Here is a 20,286-nt window from a genome sequence, read left to right as displayed (position 1 = left end):
CTGGGAGTGCATTCTGACGAAGACAACAAAGGTAATAACATTTTTGTTATAGTAAATCTGATTTTGGTGAAGGCTAAACTTGCCGGGTGTCTAAATAGCTAGCCCGTGATGGCTGGGCTATGTACTTAGAATATTGCAAAATGTGCTTTCATCAAAAAGCTATTTTAAAATCGGACATATCAAGTGCATAGAGGAGTTCTGTATCTATAATTCTTAAAATAATTGTTATGTTTTTTGTGAACGTTTATCGTGAGTAATTTAGTAAATTGTTAGTAAATTCCCCGGAAGTTTGCTAGTTCTGAACGTCACATACTAATGTAAAAAGCTGTTTTTTGATATAAATATGAACTTGATTGAACAAAACATGTATGTATTGTATAACATAATGTCCTAGGGTTGTCATCTGATGAAGATCATCAAAGGTTAGTGCTGCATTTAGCTGTCTTCTGGGTTTTTGTGACATTATATGCTAGCTTGAAAAATGGGTGTGTGATTATTTCTGGCTGGGTACTCTGCTGACATAATCTAATGTTTTGCTTTCGCTGTAAAGCCTTTTTGAAATCGGACAGTGTGGTTAGATAAAGGAGAGTCTTGTCTTTAAAATGCTGTGAAATAGTCATATGTTTGAAAAATTGAAGTTTTTGTAGTTTTGAGGACTTTGTATTTCGCGCCACGCCTATCATTGGATATTGGAGCAGGTGTTCCGCTAGCGGAACGTCTAGATGTAAGAGGTTAAAGAGCAGCAGTGAAATAACAATAGCGAGGCTATATACAGCGGGGTACAGAGTCATACAGAGTCAATGTGCGGAGGCACCGGTTATTTGAGGTAGTATGTACATGTAGGTAGAGTTATTAACCCCTGTGCGGCCGCATACGGGACGGACATCCAGCGAAAAATCATATCGCCATTAGCATAACAAAATTTAATAATTTAAAAAAAAATTTTTTTTTTTCAAATTATATCGTTTTATAGATACACCTCTCCTGAATCGAACCACGTTGTCCGATTTCAAAAAGGCTTTACAGCAAAAGCAAAACATTAGATTATGTTAGAGGAGTATATCGTAAAAGTAGCCACATAGCCATTTTCCGACCAACCACATGCATCACAAATAACCAAAAAACAGCTAAATGCAGCACTAACCTTTGACAATCTTCATCAGATGACACACCTAGGACATCATGTTACACAATACATGCATTTTTTGTTCGATAAAGTTCATATTTATATATAAAAACAGCATTTTACATCGGTGCGTAACGTTGACTAACTATTTTCCCTCAAATGCATCCGATGAAACAGAGCTACAATTTACTAAATTACTATTCGAAAACATTTTTAAAATGTAATATTGTCATTCTAAGATTTATAGATTAATATCTCTTGAAAGCACCTGTAATGCCAGATTTAAAAAGAACTTTACTGGGTAATCACACTTTGCGATAAAAGGGGATGCGATACTCAGAACAATAGGCTAGCAATAGCAATAGGCTAGCCATCTTGGAACAATCGCATATCACATTTAGTCTTGTATACTATTGTCAATAATCCCTTACCTTTGGTTGTCTTCATCAGAAAGCACTTCCAGGATTCCCAGGTCCACAACAAATGTATTTTCGTTCGAAAAAATTACTCCTTTATGTTCCAAGAGCTTGTTCTTGTTAGCGCGTCTGAAGGCTGATCCAAATGCTTCGTCGGCCACGGGACAGCCATTTCGAGAAAATGCATTTTTTCCCCATTTAGGTTCGTTCAAACATGTCAAACGTTGTTTAACATAAATCTTCAGGGCGTTTTTCAACAAGAGAGCCAATAAGATTCGAGGGGGACGATTGCATTGTGTTTCAAAACGTTTCGAAAGGGGAGGGTAACCAGGGGCGCCGGCGTCATAATGGTGATGGCCCTCTCCGTGTGACCACGTTCCACAGCGTCTCATTCATTCAATTTTAACAGTAGAAGGCTCAAACCAATTTGTGAAGACTGGGGACATCCAGTGGAAGCAATAGGAAGTGCTCAATGAACCATAGCTCATGGTGTGATTAATAGGCAACGTGATGAAGTTGAGTTCGCAATTCAGAATTCCACTTCCACTTCCGTTTCCATCTGTCTCGGGGTTTTGACTGCCATATGAGTTCTGTTATACTCACATACACCATTCAAACAGTTTTAGAAACTTTAGGGTGTTTTCTATCCACAAGTATTAATTATATGCATATCCTAGCTTCTGAGTTTGAGTAGGAGGCCGTTTAAAATGGGCACGAATTTTTTTCAAAAATCGCTTTAGCGCCCCCTATCCTAGGGGAACGCCAAGAGGTTAAAGTGACTATTGTGGTGGTACATTTCTGCATTACCAAATGACGAGAGTTACAAACTTCACACACCAGTCAGAGTTATACTTAAACTACATCTTTAATAATAAGAGCTTTGCAATAGCACTTGACTTTCAATGATGCGCCATTTCTAATGAACCATTGAAAGTGACAACACAAAAGTACAAAGATATTTTATAGCCAAGATACACCCCTCTCAACGTACATGATGAACCACAGATCTTAGGAACAGTTCACAAAGACTTTTACTCGAGAGAGAGGAGTATCCCATAGCCAGATAGCATTCACTATAAATTATCGTTCAGTTTGGTCCCTAAGACGAGGTTCTAATCCCATTCCTGGTACTTCATAGCACAAAAACACCATCTCATCCAATGGCGTAAATCAATTGACAACTCTAGATACTCCCATCTCAAGTAAACCCCCTCATGACCCCACTCCTGGACAAGCTCACTGAGGGGAGTGAGCCTCTAGGTCATACACTATCCCAGGATAAGTGCAACATCAGAGAGGACATACAATGGTTCCAGACACTGCCATACACCTCCCCCCAATGCCAAAGGAGGGAGTGTGTAACGGCTGTCGTAGAGGGGACCAAAGCGCAGCGTGTTGAGTGCTCATAATGAATCTTTATTATAACACAGAACACTAAAGAAAATAACAGAGCGAAAAACGAACAGCGCACAGTTCTGTCAGGTACAGAAGACTAAACAGAAAACAACTACCCACAAACACAGGTGGAAAAAAACCCTACTTAAGTATGATCTCCAATTAGAGACAACGAGGACCAGCTGCCTCTAACTGGAGATCATCCCAAAAAACAACATAGAAATACAAAACATAGTACCCCCTGTCACGCCCTGACCTACTCTACCATAGAAAATAACATCTTACTATGGTCAGGACGTGACAGTACCCCCCCCCCAAAGGTGCAGACTCCGAATGCTCCTAAAAACAAAAAAGGGAGGGTAGGGTGGGTAACTCCTGTTTATGGCGGCTCTAGTGCAGTCCACATAACCTTATCCTCCAGTAGAGGAGGCGGCTCCGGTTCGGGGCGTAACCCCCGCTCCACCCACTGATCCCTCTGCTTTAGTACCACCGGACCATGGATCGTCGTCGAAGGAACCGGACTGTAGATCATCGCTGGAGACTCTGGGCTGCAGGCCGCCGCTGGAGACTCTGGACTTCAGGCCGCCGCTGGAGACTCTGGGCTGCAGGCCGTCTCAGGAGGTTCTGTGCTGCAGGCCGTCTCAGGAGGTTCCGTATTGGGGAGCGTCGCTGGAGGCTCCGGACTGGGGAGCGTCGCTGGAGACTCCGGACTGGGGAGCGTCGTTGGAGGCTCAGGACTGGGAAGCGTCGCTGGAGGCCTAGTGCGTGGAGCCGGGACAGGTGGCACTAGAAAGACACGCATATCAGGGCAAATGCGAGGAGCAGGCACAGGACGTAACGGGCTGTTGAGACGTACTGGAGACCTGGTGTGTATAGCCGGTATCACTTGTTCCGGAACTTCCACACAATTCTCAGGATGAGTACGGGGAGCTGACTCAGGTGGCACCAAACTGACGACACGTTCCTTTGGGAAAAACTTGTCCGTCCTCCACCAACTCAACAACTTTCCTATTTCTCCCTTCTCCAAATTTTCCAGATTGTCTCTAGTTTACTCCTCGGCTCCGCCGACTGCTCCATGTGCCCACCCCCAAAACAAATATTTGGCTTTCTGTAGCCTCTCGTGCCTCCCCGGCAGGCTTCTATATCTGTCCAATACTTGGCCCCAAGTCCAGTTTATCCTCTCTAGCCTCTCCTCCAGAGACCAGGAATCCATCTCCTCCCGGGCATGCTGCTTGATCCAGTCGTGGTGGTTAGTTCTGTAACGGCTGTCGTAGAGAGGGGACCAAAGCGCAGCGTGTTGAGTGCTCATAATGAATCTTTATTATAACACAGAACACTATAGAAAATAACAAAGCGAAAAACGAACAGCACACAGTTCTGTCAGGTACAGAAGATGAAACAGAAAACATCTACCCACAAACACAGGTGGAAAAAAACCCTACTTAAGTATGATCTCCAATTAGAGACAACGAGGACCAGCTGCCTCTAATTGGAGATCATCCCAAAAAAACAACAACATAGAAATAGAAAACTAGAAACTAAACATAGAAAAACACAAAACACCCCCTGTCACACCCTGACCTACTCTACAATAGAAAATAAAATCTTACTATGGTCAGGACTTGACAGAGTGACTTGCAGACAGACATTGTGGAGACAAGTAATTGGTTCCCCATTAATCACACCATCCCTTCACATGGTTTAACAGATACATTCACATATGAAGACAATGTTCCATCCTGTCCTCTTCCCTTTCTGATATTCTACATAGCACCAGGGATATGTGAAAGACAAGCCTGACCTCTCCCCTCTCTGGGCCCCAAGTGACTGAGCCCCAGCTGAGGGAAGAAGTGCAACTGTCAACACCAGAGTCCAAAGGGATTCATTCTGATTCATCCGCCACACTATGCATAGATGATAACAGAGAGTAGCAGTGGTGTAAAGAGGGGGTGGGGGGGCACTGCAAATAGTCTGGGTAGCCATTTGACTAGATGTTCAGAGTCTTATGACTTGGGGTAGAAGCTGTTTAGAAGCCTCTTGAACCTAGACCAGACATTGTGCTGAATGCCGTCTTCCACTCATCCCCCTCCCGGATGCGAATGAGATTGTAGGCACTCCGCAGGTCCAGTTTGGTGAAGAACCGGGCCCTGCGGAGCTGCTCAATGGCTGACAGCACCAGCGGGAGAGGGTACCGATACATTGTGGTGATGTCATTGAGTCCTTGTTAATCAATACAAGGGCGTAATCCCCCCTCCTTCTTGGCCACGAAGAAGAAACCAACTCTCAACCGACGTGGAACCACAGGGGACAGGGAAGCAGGTCCTCCGGCATTCAGGTGACTAGTCTGTGATTCTCACCCTCGACCATGAAATGGTAGGGTTATGGCGCTGAAGCCAAGGTAGGCCGAGGATGATCTTGTGAACTGGTGCACTAGTGATGAAGAAGGGGATGTTTTCCTGGTGACTGGGCTCCACGGTGAGTGGTTGGGTGATGTGTGTGATGTTCCGGATCCTAGAGGCCGACAGTCGAGACCTTGAACAGGAAAAGGAGAGGAGAGCGGGTAGGTAGTAATATTGAGAGAGGAGGCAAGGGTCTGATCCATAAAGTTCCCCGTGGCGCCGGAATTCACGAAAGCTGTAGACGCAGGGCGTGAGGGACAGTCAGCCAGAGTGTTGGGTACTACAAAGAGTCTAACACAAAGAGCAGTAGATGGAATACTCATTCCTGGTCGAGGGGATGTAACATCCCGTGACTGTCCCTCTGCTCTAGTGGATCCCGGATTCTGAAGTAACGGACACCGCTAGCGCTTGTGCCCTCCCTGGCCACAGTACAGACAGAGTCCCAGCTGCAACCATCTGTGTAGTTCCACCGCGGGAGGGCATGTGACTCCTACCTCCATGGGTTCAGGCTCTGATGCCGAACACTCGCCAAAGGAGGGAGAGAAGCGATGAAGATGCCGACGCTCCCGGAGGAGGTTATCCAGCCGGATGGCCATCGCAATGAGTGCGTCCAGGGTGAGGTTGTCATCTCGGCAGGCCAGTTCCGTCTAGACCTCCTCACGCAGACTTCTAAATAACATGCTGAGCGCCGGCTCATTCCATCCACTGGAATCTGCTACTGTCTGGAAGGTAAGCGCATACTCAGCAGCTGTCTGATTCCCCTGCTGGAGCTGAAGCAGACGCTCACCTCCCTATCTGCCCTCCGCGGGATGATCAAAAATACCTTTAAACAGAGCCATGAACCCCTCATAAGACTCGAGCTCCTCCTCTCCTCTCTCCCAGACAACCGCAACCCATTCCAATGCCCGCCCAGTCAGCAGAGAAATAACCGTGGCAATCTTAGACCTCTCGGTGGTGGGGGCTCCCATCTGATCTGCGAAATAGAGGGAGCACTGAAGGAGAAAGCCACGGCATTTGGATGGTGTCCCGTCATATTTCTCAGGGAGGGATAGACGGGCATCGCTGACCTGAGCGGGTTGCTGGATGGGCTGGTGTGCTGACTCATTGGGTAGACGGGCTCTAGAATATCCTCTGCTGTTGAGACGTTGTAGACTGCGGAGAACATCTTCCATGGCCGTCCCCAGTTGAGCCAGCTGATCATGGTGTTGACGAAGATGATAACCTTGTTCGTCGTTCATCTGGGAAATGTCCGGTTGTCCTGCTGCTTCCATATTTTGAGTTGGTATTGTGTAATGATGGGTGGTGAGTCGGAAGCAGGTGCAGGTGAAACATTTTAATAAAACAACAAAACCAAGAACATGACACTAACATAAGGCAGAACGCCAATACACAAGAACAATATCAACTGGTGTGTGAACATGGGACAGTGACGTATAAAGGGGAGGAGATGATGAAGGTAATGAAGTCCAGGTGTGAATCATAATGATTAACAGGTGCGCGTAATGATGAGTGCCAGGTGTGCATAATGATGAATCCCAGGACCGGTGTTTAGTACTCTGGTGACGTTGTACGCCGGAGGGGAAGAGCAGGAGTAGACGTAACAGTCACAAATAGAACCAAGTTCTATTTTAGCGCCTTGTGTACATTTATTTTGCAATGCTCGCGCACATGACACGAGCGGTGTGGTCAGCATGTTATGGGTGTTTTTGACTGGTTACTTAGTTGCAAATTGGGGTTTTCAGCAAAACTGCAGAACATTGTGGACCTTAGGAAATGTGATTGCCCTCGGCAAAAAGTAAGCGATTTACACAGTTGTGTGGAAGACCATTATGCCCCTTTCATATCTAACAGCTGAGACAATGGTTTCAAATCTCGGCCTTAAGAAATGAGACAAACTGCTAAACGATGTCCGCGCACCCATGGAAATTCTGTTAACATAATAAAAAAAATCCCCATAAAAATATGTCAGTTTAAGCTAGAGATATCTTTTGCATTGGATGCGTCTCAATCCACCGCATCACCCTATGTTACACTTCCGCATATGCAGTGAATGGTGACAGAGCTAAAGCAGTGTTTGTCAGTTCATGAGTCATCCTGAAAATCGGTCTTCTCACAAAATAATTTGTAAAGTCTGAAACTATTATAACCCCTCGATGGAAAGATTACACTCTCACGAACACGACGGTGTTCTCCGTTTTGTTCTATGACTCCCACAAGCGTCTTGGGACTTGTCTGTAGTCGGTACAGCCGATCTGCCCATTTCTGTCTGTAGCGTCTTAACAGTTTTGGCTACACACTAATATGACCCCTCTGTGGAAAGGTGAGACTCTAAGATGCCCACAGGCCTCACAGGATTCGTCTGAAGTTCCCCCGGTAGCAGCTGAATAAGTGAATGGAAGTATACATGAAGACTGTTTAGTGGGAAAAATAAGGGGTTAAATACATGTCCCCAATTTTTTTTCCTGATCTTCTTCTAGTAAGATGGGGCCAACAGATATGGCAGCTCTACTTTTAGCTCCTAAGCATCTTTGCATTATTTCGTTTTTTGGTGTGTTATTTCTTGCATTATTAGCCCTGAATTTTTTTTGTATTACTACATACAGCCGGAAAGAACCTTTGGATATCAGAGCGGCGGTAACTCACCAGCATTACGACCAGGATTATGACTTTCCTGAATTGGGTCCTGTGTTTGTACCCCCCAGGGCAATTTAACTTATTCCAGAGGCTGCTCCAAAACACCGCCGGCGGAGAAGCGGTATTTGGAGTGGAATTCTAGTCCGACTCAGGTGTGCACACCATCCACCGCTTCCGAGTGTATTACTTTCTAATGTTTAGTCTGTGGATAATAAAGTAGACGAGCTCACGGTGAGGATCTCCTTCCAAAGAGACATCAGGGATTGTAGTGTACTCTGTTTCACGGAAACATGGCTCTAACGAGATATATTGTCCCCGTCTATTCAGTCATCTGGGTTCTCAGTACATTGCACAGATAGGAATAAAGAACTCTCCGGGAAGAAGAAAGGCGGGGGTGTATGTTTCATGATTAACCACTCATGGTGTGATTATGATAACATACAGAAATTCAAGTCCTTTTGTTCACCCGACCTAAAATACCGACCATATTACCTCCCAAGATAATTCTCTTTGGTTATAGTCACAGCCGTGTATAATCCCCCTCAAGCCGATACCACGACGGCCCTCAAAGAACTACACTGGACTTTATGCAAACTGGAAAAAACATATCCTTTATTGTAGTTGGGGATTTTAACAAAGCAAATTTGAGGAATACGCTACCGAAGTTCTACCAACACTGACCGTACAGTACTACTCGAGTTGGTAAAACATTGGACCACTGCTACTCAACTTTTTTGAAATGCCTACAAGGCCCTCCCCCGCCCTCCATTCGGCAAATCTGATCATGACTCCATTTTGCTCCTCCCTTCCTATAGGCAGAAACTCAAAAAAGAAGTACCCGTGCTAAGGTCTATTCAACGCTGGTCTGACCAATCGGAATCCATGCTTTGAGATTGTTTTGATCATGCGGACTGGATATGTTCCAGGTAGCCTCAGAAGAACAACAACGAATACATGGATACGGTGACTGAGTTCATCGGGAAGTGTATAGGAGATATTGGACCCACTGTGACTATTGAAACCTACCCATACCAGAAACCGTGGGTAAATGGCAGCATTCGCGCAAAACTGAAAGCGCGAACCACCGCATTTAACCATGGCAAGGTGACTGGGAATATGACCTTATACAAACAGTGTAGTTATTCATTCCGTAAGGCAATCAAACAGGCAAAACATCAGTACAGAGACAAAGTGGGGGACGAGACCCGTAATACACAATGCACAAAACACACAGCACAGAAGCTGAAACAACGCATAGGTACTCACACGACCAACGGACATGGGAACAATAACCGACAAGGACAATGGGGAATAGCAGCACCCGATGTCACAGGAAGGCCAAAAAGATCATTAAGGACTGTTAAGCGGAGCTACACAGGGGAACCCAAGAGCAGACTCCGATGAGGAAACAGGGATGAATGAACCAAAATATTTATTGTTACACAGAGAGATATGGAGTGCAGATCCCGGGAAGCTCGGATGAGTTGCAGAAAAGCCAGATGTGGAGACTGAGGTTGGAGTTAGCTGAGTAGAACAGGGTAAACAGGTCCTGAGGGGAATCCAAGGTAGTGGTGGTGAAAAAATCCAGAGCAAGGTGGTTGGGTGGTGAGATGTGGAACAGGAGATAGGAGCCAGAGACAGAGCAGTAACTGCAATGAGAGGATAAATGGTGTCAGCCAGGGAAACAGGCACAGCTGAATGACAGGATCTTGAGTAATCATAAATGGCTAAAATAATGAACTGAATGAGCAGAGATTACAATCTGGCAGAGTGGAAGTGGCAAGACTGAGTATTTGTCAAGGTCTTGATTATGGAACGAGTTGCAGCTGGTAGGGATCTGCTCTGACTCCAGCACACCAGTCTCCAACCACACAAACACACAGAGAGGGAGAGGGAGAGAGAGAGAGTGTACAGGGGGAGTAACTGCAGGTTAAGAAGACACCGGATGAACACCAGAGGGCGTAGCAGGAGCAGATGTGACAAGGAAATCAACAACCCGAGCCACGGCCTGTTCACCCCGCTATCATCCAGAAGGCGAGACCAGTACAGGTGCATCAAAGCTGGGACTGAGAGACTGAAAAACAGCTTCTATCTTAAGGTCATCGGACTGTTAAATAGCCATCACTAGCCGGCTTCTACCCGGTTATGCAACCCTGCACCTTGGAGGCTGCTGCCTTATATACATAGACTTGGAACCACTGGCCACTTTAATAATGAAACACTAGTCACTTCTTACATCTAGATGTTCCGCTAGCGGAACACCGCTCCAATATCCAATGATAGGGCGTGGCGCGAATGACAAATTCCTCAAAAATCCCAAAACTTCAATTTTTCAAATTTTTACACCATTTTAAAGACAAGACTCTCGTTAATCTAACCACACTGTCCGATTTCAAAAAGGCTTTACAACGAAAGCAAAACATTAGATTATGTCAGGAGAGTACCCAGCCAGAAATAATCACACACACATTTTTCAAGCTAGCATATAATGTCACAAAAACCAAAACCACAGCTAAATGCAGCACTAACCTTTGATCTTCATCAGATGACACTCCTAGGACATTATGTTATACAATACATGCATGTTTTGTTCAATCAAGTTCATATTTATATCAAAAACCAGCTTTTGACATTAGCATGTGACGTTCAGAACTAGCATACCCACCGAAAACTTCCGGTGAATTTACTAAATTACTCACGATAAACGTTCACAAAAAACATAACAATTATTTTAAGAATTATAGATACAGAACTCCTTTATGCAATTGCTATGTCCGATTTTAAAATAGCTTTTCGGTGAAAGCACATTTGCAATATTCTGAGTAGATAGCCCGGCCATCATGGATAGCTATTTTGACACCCACCAAGTTTGGCACTCACCAAACTCAGATTTACTATAAGAAAAATTGGATTACCTTTGCTGTTCTTCGTCAGAATGCACTCCCAGGACTTCTACTTCAACAACAAATGTTGGTTTGGTTCCAAATAATCCATAGTTATATCCAAATAGCTGCGTTTGTTCTTGCGTTCAAGACACTATCCGAAGGGTGACGCGCCGGCGCGTATCGTGACCAATTTTTTTCAAAATATTCCATTACCGTACTTCGAAGCATGTCAAATGCTGTTTAACCTCTCTAGGGTAGGTGGCACCAAATCGTCCCACCTACGTAACAGCCAGTGTAATCCCGTGGCGCGTTATTCAAAAACCTCAAAAATGCAAAAACTTCAATTTTTCAAACATATGACTATTTTACACCATTTTAAAGACAAGACTCGTTAATCTAACCACACTGTCCGATTTCAAAAAGGCTTTAAAACGAAAGCAAAACATTAGATTATGTCAGCAGAGTACCCAGCCAGAAATAATCAGACACCCATTTTTCAAGCTAGCATATAATGTCACATAAACCCAAACCACAGCTAAATGCAGCACTAACTTTTGATGATCTTCATCAGATGACAACCTTAGGACATTATGTTATACAATACATGCATGTTTTGTTCAATCAAGTTCATATTTATATCAAAAAACAGCTTTTTACATTAGCATGTGACTAGCATGTGACTAGCATTCCCATCGAACACTGCCGGTGAATTTACTAAATTACTCACGATAAACATTCACAAAAAGCATAACAATTATTTTAAGAATTATAGATACAGAACTCCTCTATGCACTCGATATGTCCGATTTTAAAATAGCTTTTCGGTGAAAGCACATTTTGCAATATTCTCAGTAGATAGCCCGGCATCACAGGGCTAGCTATTTAGACACCCAGCAAATGTATCACTCACCAAAGTCAGATTTACTATAAGAAAAATGTTATTACCTTTGCTGTCTTCGTCAGAATGCACTCCCAGGACTTCTACTTCAATAACAAATGTTGGTTTGGTTCAAAATAATCCATAGTTATATCCAAACAGCGGCGTTTTGTTCGTGCGTTCAAGACACTATCCGAAAGGGTAAATAAGGGTGACGAGCATGGCGCAATTCGTGACAAAAAAAATCTAAATATTCCATTACCGTACGTCGAAGCATGTCAACCGCTGTTTAAAATCAATTTTTATGCCATTTTTCTCATAAAAAAGCGATAATATTCTGACCAGGAATCTGCGTTTAGGTAAACAGACGAAAGAAAATAAAGCATTCGGTCGACTCGGGCACGCGCCAAAGCCCATAGTACTCTGATCGGCCACTTGCCAAAAGCGATAATGTGTTTCAGCCAGAGGCTGCCTCGATATCGTTCAGCTTTTTCCCGGGCTCTGAGAGCCTATGGGAGCCGTAGGAAGTGTCACATTAGAGCAAAGATCCTCAGTCTTCAATAAAAAGAGCCAAGATGAAACACAACTTCTCAGACAGGCCACTTCCTGCATGGAATCTTCTCAGGTTTTGGCCTGCCATTTGAGTTCTGTTATACTCACAGACACCATTCAAACAGTTTTAGAAACTTTAGGGTGTTTTCTATCCAAAGCCAATAATTATATGCATATTCTAGTTACTGGGCAGGAGTAGTAACAAGATTAAATCGGTACGTTTTTTATCCGGTCGTGAAAATACTGCCCCCTATCCTAAACAGGTTAATCTCATATGTATGTATATACTGTATTCTATTCTAGTGTATTTTAGTCACTCCAACATTGCTCGATCTAATAACTATATATATTTGTTAAATTCCATTATTTTACTTTTAGATTTGTGTGTATTGTTGTGAATCGTTTTTAGATACCACTGCACTGTTAGAGCTAGGAACACAAGCATTTCGCTACACTGTCATGTCCTGACCAGTAAAAGGGGTTATTTGTGATTGTAGTTTGGTCAGGGCGTGGCAGGGGGTGTTTGTTTTGTGTGGTTCGGTGTTTAGGTTCTATGTTATCTATTTCTATGTTTATATCTAGTTTTTTATTTCTATGTTGTGTTTTTGGCAATGACCTCCAATTAGAGGCAGTTGGTTGTCATAGTCTCTAATTGGAGGCCATATTTAGTTGTGTTTGCTTCACTTGTGTTTTGTGGGTGCTTGTTTTCCTGTATAGCCTGTGTTGCCTTACGGAACTGTTTCGTCGTTTGTTTATTTAGTTTAAGTGTTTTCTTTAAATAAATTAAGAAGATGATCACTTTACCTGCTGCGCCTTGGTCCAATCCTTACGACGCCTATGACAGAACCACCCACCAAACAAGGACCAAGCAGCGGGGATTGGAGCACCGAGGAGAAGGACGGACTTGGGAGGCAGAACGACGTTTCTGGGAGAGAAAATTAAGGGAGCTACATGAGGCCGAGAGGCACCCCCAAAACATTTTTTTTGGGGGGGCACACGGGTGTATGGCAGAGTCAGAGTGGAGACCTGAGCCAACTCCCCGTGATTATTATGGGGAGCGATGGATCAAGCAAGCATCTTGTTACACAAAATGCTCACGGTGTCGCCCATACACACGCACTTTCCGGTGCGGCCAATTAGGGCTCCGCAGCGTTGCACGGGCGAGAGTTGGCCGGCAGCCAGGAAGAAGTGTGCCGGCACAACGGATCTGGTCTCCAGTGCGTTTCCTCGGCCCAGTTTACCTTGCGCCTGCTCTATGCATGGCAGCCCTCATTCCCCAGCACAGCCCAGTTCGCCCTGTGCCAGCGCGCCGACCGTGCCGGGCTACAGTGACCATCCAGCCAGGACGGGTTGTGCAGGCCGTGCGCTCCAGACCTCCAGTGCACCTCCAAGACCCAGTGTACCCTGTGCCTGCTCCGCGCACTCTACCTCCAGTGCTCCACCATAGCCCGGTAAGGCCGGTGCCTGCTGTGAGCACACGGTCCGAAGTACGTCTCCCCAGTCCGGTGAGACCAGTTCCAGCTCCCCGAAGGAAGCCTCTGTCGTGTCTTTGGCTATGCCGGATTAAGTGATATGACATGCTAACTTATAAAATGATTTCTCTGTAATTAATATTACCTGATTAAGCTAATCATGTAAATGTAATTAACTAGAAAGTCGGGGCACCACGGAAGAACGTTTATAGAGCCGTTATCTTCCGAATAAACTCTTAAAATACTTTGTAATATTTTACCTCGATAGCAGTCAATATTAACCCTTGTCTTATTTTCAGTCTCATAATGAAAGTTGTAAATTCTTGGCTATCTTCACGAACCCTGGCTAACAAGTTGAATCAGCAATACAAAATTGGGTTTAATTATTTATTTACTAAATACCTAACTAATCACACAGAATTACAAATACACAGAATACAATGATGTCATACAGAATTCACCCCTGGTGAACGGAACCTGTATGAAAGCTGGTTACACAAAGGAAAGGGGGTTGGGCTTGAATGAAAGAGCGGGAAGATTTAGGAACACAGAAACAGCAGCTATGCTATCGTAAATACATTATCTTATGCATTCTAAATTACCGCCCATTTGGAAAAGGAAAATGCAATAAATATTTACTCTGAGCTGCGCTTCGGTAGATTGGTCGTAGATGCTGGCCGGGTTGGCCAACAGATCTCCCTGTTTTCGGAAGAATGTCAATGGTGGTCAATTGGATACGTGGTGGTATCTTCGTCTGGTTGTTAGACTGGATCCGTCGTCCATCCTTTCCTAGCCCACGTAAGCAGCGGCCGCTGCTAACTCAACGGCTAGGAAGTATCACTTCTGTAGTGAATAAGCTCAAAGTTCATACCATTCGCCACCAAAGCTCACGCCGAGGTTGGCTTAGTTCTGTTCTTGACATGTGTGTCCTTCTAACGTAGAGGCTGCAGACCTCCCGTACTGGAACTAACGTGGTTATCTTTTCGTCAAAGGATTATATAGTGGAGAGGGGGAGGGAGGTGTTTCATCGTTTATAACCCCTGTCTCTTCACAGGGTTGGGCCACTGATCGAGCAGGGCACTTTCCTTATGAAAACCCAAATCTCTCATTCGGAAGCTAAAATTACATTTCATCTCCTAACAAACATTTTCAATATCAAACATTTCAATTGCATAACAATTCCATGTGACTCTGATAACTAGAGGGCGTATACTTTCTCAGATACAGTTTATGTCGTCCTGTCATCAGTCATAATGTCTCAGATGACAACCGAACTGACATACATACTCATTACGTTCCCAAGCATATTTCCAACTGGTTTTATTAACAAAATATGTGGTACCTTTCCCCATTTGTTTGATGTTCCCAGACTCTCTATATTTAACACAGGCTATTCAAGTCCTTCAGTAGATTCAGAGAGGGGAAGGGAGAAAGGTATTTATGGGGGGGGGGTCATAAACCTTACCCACAGGCCAACGTCATGACACCTCTAATGATGGTCAATGGTCTGACGTCTCCAGCGATAATCCATGGTATGAAGCCTCCAGTGATGTTCCATGGCCCGGAGCCTGTAGTGTTAATCCATGGCACAAAGCCTCCAGTGATGATCCATGGCCCGGAGCCCGTAGGGATGATCCATGGCACAAAGCCTCCAGTGATAACCCATGGCCCGGAGCCTCCAGTGATGATCCATGGCACAAAGCTTCCAGTGATTATCCATGACGCGGAACCAGCAATGATGACCCATGGCACGGAGCCTGCAGCGAAGGTCCCCAGTCCGGAACCTACAGAGACGCTCTTCAGCCAGGAGCCTCCAGGGACGCTCCTCAGCCAGGAGTCTCCAGCGACGCTCCCCAGCCTAGAGTCTTCTGAACGGGAGCTACGCCCAGAGCCAGAGCCACCTCCGTAGTGGGAGTATTGGGAAGGGGGGGTGTAGCACAGGGACCGTCGTTGACAGTGGCCACCCTCCCTTCCCTCCCTTTACGTTTGGGGTTGTTTTTGTGGGGTTTTTGTTTTTGAGGTGCATTCGGGGTCTGCACCTTTGTGGGGGGACGTTGGGTCAGGGCGTGGCAGGGGGTGTTTGTTTTGTGTGTTTCGGTGTTTTTGGGTTTAGATTCTATGTTATCTATTTCTATGTTTATATCTAGTTTTCGATTTCTATGTTGGGTTTTTGCTAATGACCTTCAATTAGAGGCAGCTGGTTGTCGTTGTCTCTAATTGGAGGCCATATTTAGTTCTGTTTGTTTCACTTGTGTTTTGTGGGTGCTTGTTTTCCTGTATAGCCTGTGTTGCCTTACGGAGCTGTTTCGTCGTGTGTTTATTTAGTTTAAGTGTTTTCTTTAAATAAATTAAGAAGATGATCACTTTACCCGCTGCGCCTTGGTCCGATCCTTACGACGCCTATGACATACACCCGTAAAAACATATGGTACATATGTATATGTCATCAATAAAACTTGATTTCATTTGATTTGATTATCTTTCAGACATAGGACAGACACTTCAGAACAAACTTTTTGTGGGGCTATCTGTTCCATGTAGTGAATCTGTTACTCAATGTGGGTTTTTTTTATGCTTCAAGCAGTTTTAAAATTCAAGATCAAATAGCAAAATGATCCTTGGTATGACCTTCTTAAATCAATTCCATATAGCTTAGCAGACCACCCCTCCCCTTCCCCCAGCTTAGACAGGGCTTAGACTGTAGAGGGGTCATAACATGGTTATAACATACTCTTATGGGTTAAAACCAGCGGGCCTCTGACCAGAATATCGGCCACCTGCTGAGTGTGTTAGTGCTCACACAGCAGGTGGTTGCTAACACAACACGGCCACACGCTGCTTATAGAAGTTTATATTTTCAGTGTGTCTCAGCTATTAGAGATTTTAACATTTCCTGGTCCTCTGTTTCCTGTCAGGCGTCTCCACTGTACCAGGAACTACATCCACATCCACCTGTTTATCTCCTTCATGCTCCGAGCTGTCAGCATCTTTGTCAAGGACCGGGTGGTGCACACCAGCGCCGGCCTGCATGAGTTTGATGCCGTGCTCATGGATAACTTCAAGACTGTGGCCATGGCACCGCTGGATAACTCTCAGTATGTGAGTAGTAGTAGTGCTGCACCTCCTGCCTGCACCTCCCACTCTTGCTCTCCTCTACTTCTCTATGCCTCTACTCCTTCACTCCTGCCCTCCTTCACTCCTTCTCCCTAAGAATCCCTATAACCCCTGCTCTTCCATGAATAAATAAAACAGTGACCTGCACACACAATTGCTCCATTAGACACCTTTAATTAGGCTAGTGAATGCAACTGTGTGTGCGGGTCCTACTTCCTTTCTACACATTTTCTTCGGTCCAGCACCCCTGTGATGTGCCCTTGAAAAATACAGATTAGACTTCCATGACTCATGGAAGCTCTTGGAAGAGGCTGAGGATGCCCTCTCTTTTTTGGGGTTCTGTTTGCACGTTTTAACACTTTCTTCCCATGTGACGGGAGCAGTACTGGTTTCAAGCTTCTTGTTGCCAGGCATCTTATGACAAGCGTCCTTTTGCATCATGGTGGACACATAATTATCCACGCTCTGATCCCTTTTTACCTTTATTTAAGTAGGCAAATCAGTTATGAACTAATTTTAATTTTTACAATGATGGCCTACCCCGGCCAAACCCTCCCTTATTTTTTCCCCACTAATTGGTCTTTTGACCAATCGCAGCAGAACTTTTCACATCAGAACATTTTCAGAGCTGATCAAAAGATCAATTAGTGAAAAAAATATGATAATTGGGCTGCCTGTCTAAACGCAGCCAAAGCCATGCATGCTGATGCACTGGAAAAGCTAATTAGACTGGCTGAGCTCAGTAACCCAAGGCTATAGTCTCCACTAACATGGCTGTGGTTGCCATTCAAAATCATGCTAAATTTCAACTCTATAACTAGAGCCTCGTCCAGCTCTGAAAAAGCTGTGTAAGTCTGACTGTTCCCTTACTGCAACCTCCTCTGCTCTGTATTTACTGTATAGTCAGAGATACACACACTGAACATGTGAGGGTGGATAGACCACTGGGAGCACTAGCTTAGCACTATAGCCTGCTAGCCAGCGGCAATAGGCTTCACAGGCATCACACAGAAATGTATTTTTTTTAATCAGGGAAAGCTGGTTCAAATAGTTCAAAGCTATACAGACTGGAATGTTTTACTTTAAAGGGATAGTTAGAGATTTTGGTAACTAAACCTTTTATCTACTAGAGTCAGATGGATACCATTCGTGGATACCATTTCTATGCTAGCTGTTCCTGTAGACTACCAGTCATTGTGCTAATGCTAGTTAGCGTTGGCTCACGAAACTAACTTCCTTCATACTGGACCCAGAGACATAAAAAAAGGGATCCACAAGTTCCTCTGACTCAGGGGAATTAGATAAAGGGCTTCACTGCCAAAACCTCGAACCACCCCTTTAACCTCTTCCCTTTTTATGTAGTTTTTCCTCAGCAACATTTAGAATGGTTTGTGCTTCTTACTGTACTGTATTTTGTTTTCTGTTTTGCTTTAAAGAGGGGCTAACCTGATCCTCGGTTTCAATCCTCCTCATTAGGAAATGCCACTGAGAATTAAATTTTGGTCTTGGACGTGTGCTTTGATGTGGGTGTACATTCACTCTGCCAAAATCGTATACAGTTAGTCACTCACCTTTCTAGTTCATTTGAAACAGTCTAACCAGATCTGGAAGTAACTTAGGTTTGCTAGCAAGCTAGCAAACTTAATTCGCCAATTACTGTAGCTTCAGCCGGCCTGTGTACAGTACTACCATGGCAAAATTGGCTTGGCTATGGATCAGTGGGGCTAGTTAGGGACCGCTTTAGTCCATGAATAGCATTCTTGCGTAGGTATTCCTCTTGTCCAGAATAGAGGTCAACCGATTAATCAGAATGGCGAGTGCAGCAAGAAGCCAAGGTAAGTTGCTAGCTAGCATTAAACTTATCTTATAAAAAAAACAATCAATCTGAACATAATCACTAGTCAACTACACATGGTTGATGATATTAATAGTTTATCTAGCTTGTCCTGCGTTGCATATAAACGATCCGGTGCCTGTTAATTTCTCATCGAATTACAGCCTACTTCGCCAAACGGGTGATGATTTAATAAGCGCATTCGCGAAAAAAGCACTGTCGTTGCACCAATGTGTACCTAACCGTAAACATCAATGCCTTTCTTTAAAATCAATACACAAGTAAATCATTTTAAACCTGCATATTTAGTTAATATTGCCTGCTAACATGAATTTCTTTTAACTAGGGAAATTGTGTCACTTCTTCTCTTGCGTTCCGTGCAAGCAGAGTCAGGGTATATGCAGCAGTTTGGGCCGCCTGGCTCATTGCAAACTATGTGAAGACCATTTCTTCCTAACAAAGACCGTAATTAATTTGCCAGAATTGTACATAATTATGACATAACATTGAAGGTTGTGCAATGTAACAGCAATATTTAGACTTAGGGATGCCACCCGTTAGATAAAATACGGAACTGTTACGTATTTCACTGAAAGAATAAACGTTTTGTTTTCGAAATGATAGTTTCCGGATTTGACCATATTAATGACCTAAGGCTCGTATTTCTGTGTGTTATTATGTTATAATTAAGTCTATGATTTGATATTTGATAGAGCAGTTTGACTGAGCGGTGGTAGGCAGCATCAGGCTCGTAAGCATTCATTCAAACAGCACTTTTGTGTGTTTACCAGCAGCTCTTCGCTATGCTTCAAGCATTGAGCTGTTTAGGACTTCAAGCCTGTCAACTCCCGAGATTAGGCTGGTGTAACTGATGTGAAATGGCTAGCTTGTTAGCGGGGTGCGCGCTAATAGCGTTTCAATCAGTGACGTCACTCGTTCTGAGACCTTGAAGTAGTTGTTCCCCTTGCTCTGCAAGGGCCGCGGCTTTTGTGGAGCGATGGGTAACGATGCTTCGAGGGTGGCTGTTGTCGATGAGGCCCTGGTTCGTGCCTTGGTAGGGGACGAGGAGAGGGACGGAAGCTATACTGTTACACTGGCAATACTATAGTGCCTATAATAACATCCAATAGTCAAAGGTATATGAAATACAAATGGTATGGAGAGAAATGGTCCTATAATTCATATAATAACTACAATCTAAAACTTCTTACCTGGGAATATTGAAAACTCAGGTTAAAAGGAACCACCAGCTTACATATGTTCTCATGTTCTGAGTAAGGAACTTAAACGTTAGCTTTTTTTACATGGCACACTTTTACTTTCTTCTCCGACACTTGTTTTTGCATTATTTAAACCAAATTGAACATGTTTCATTATTTATTTGAGGCTAAATTGATTTTATTGATGTATTATATTAAGTTAACATAAGTGTTCATTCAGTATTGTTGTAATTGTCATTATTACAAATAAATAAAATAAAAAATTAAATCGGCCGATTTAAATCGGTATCGGCTATTTTTGGTCCTCCAATTATCGGTATCGGCGTTGAAAAATCATAAATCGGTCGACCTCTAGTCCAGGA

The 20,286-nt window shown here is 44.0% G+C and overlaps 1 protein-coding gene across 1 annotated transcript in view; it reads left to right on the top strand.

Moving 5' to 3' along the window:
* pth2ra (parathyroid hormone 2 receptor a) overlaps positions 1-20,286 on the top strand; it is a 118,095-nt gene that overhangs the window by 30,042 nt on the left and 67,767 nt on the right. Inside the window, exon 6 of the mRNA XM_045704397.1 lies at positions 16,672-16,855. Within this exon, the coding sequence (XP_045560353.1) occupies positions 16,672-16,855 (184 nt within the window). The remainder of the gene's footprint in view (positions 1-16,671; positions 16,856-20,286) is intronic.

The sequence above is a fragment of the Salmo salar genome, chromosome ssa21 (assembly GCF_905237065.1).
Source record: "Salmo salar chromosome ssa21, Ssal_v3.1, whole genome shotgun sequence".
In the NCBI taxonomy this organism is placed as follows: Eukaryota; Metazoa; Chordata; class Actinopteri; order Salmoniformes; family Salmonidae; genus Salmo; species Salmo salar.
The sequence above is the reverse complement of the archived record's forward strand: the minus strand, read 5'-3'. Positions and strand labels throughout refer to the sequence as shown.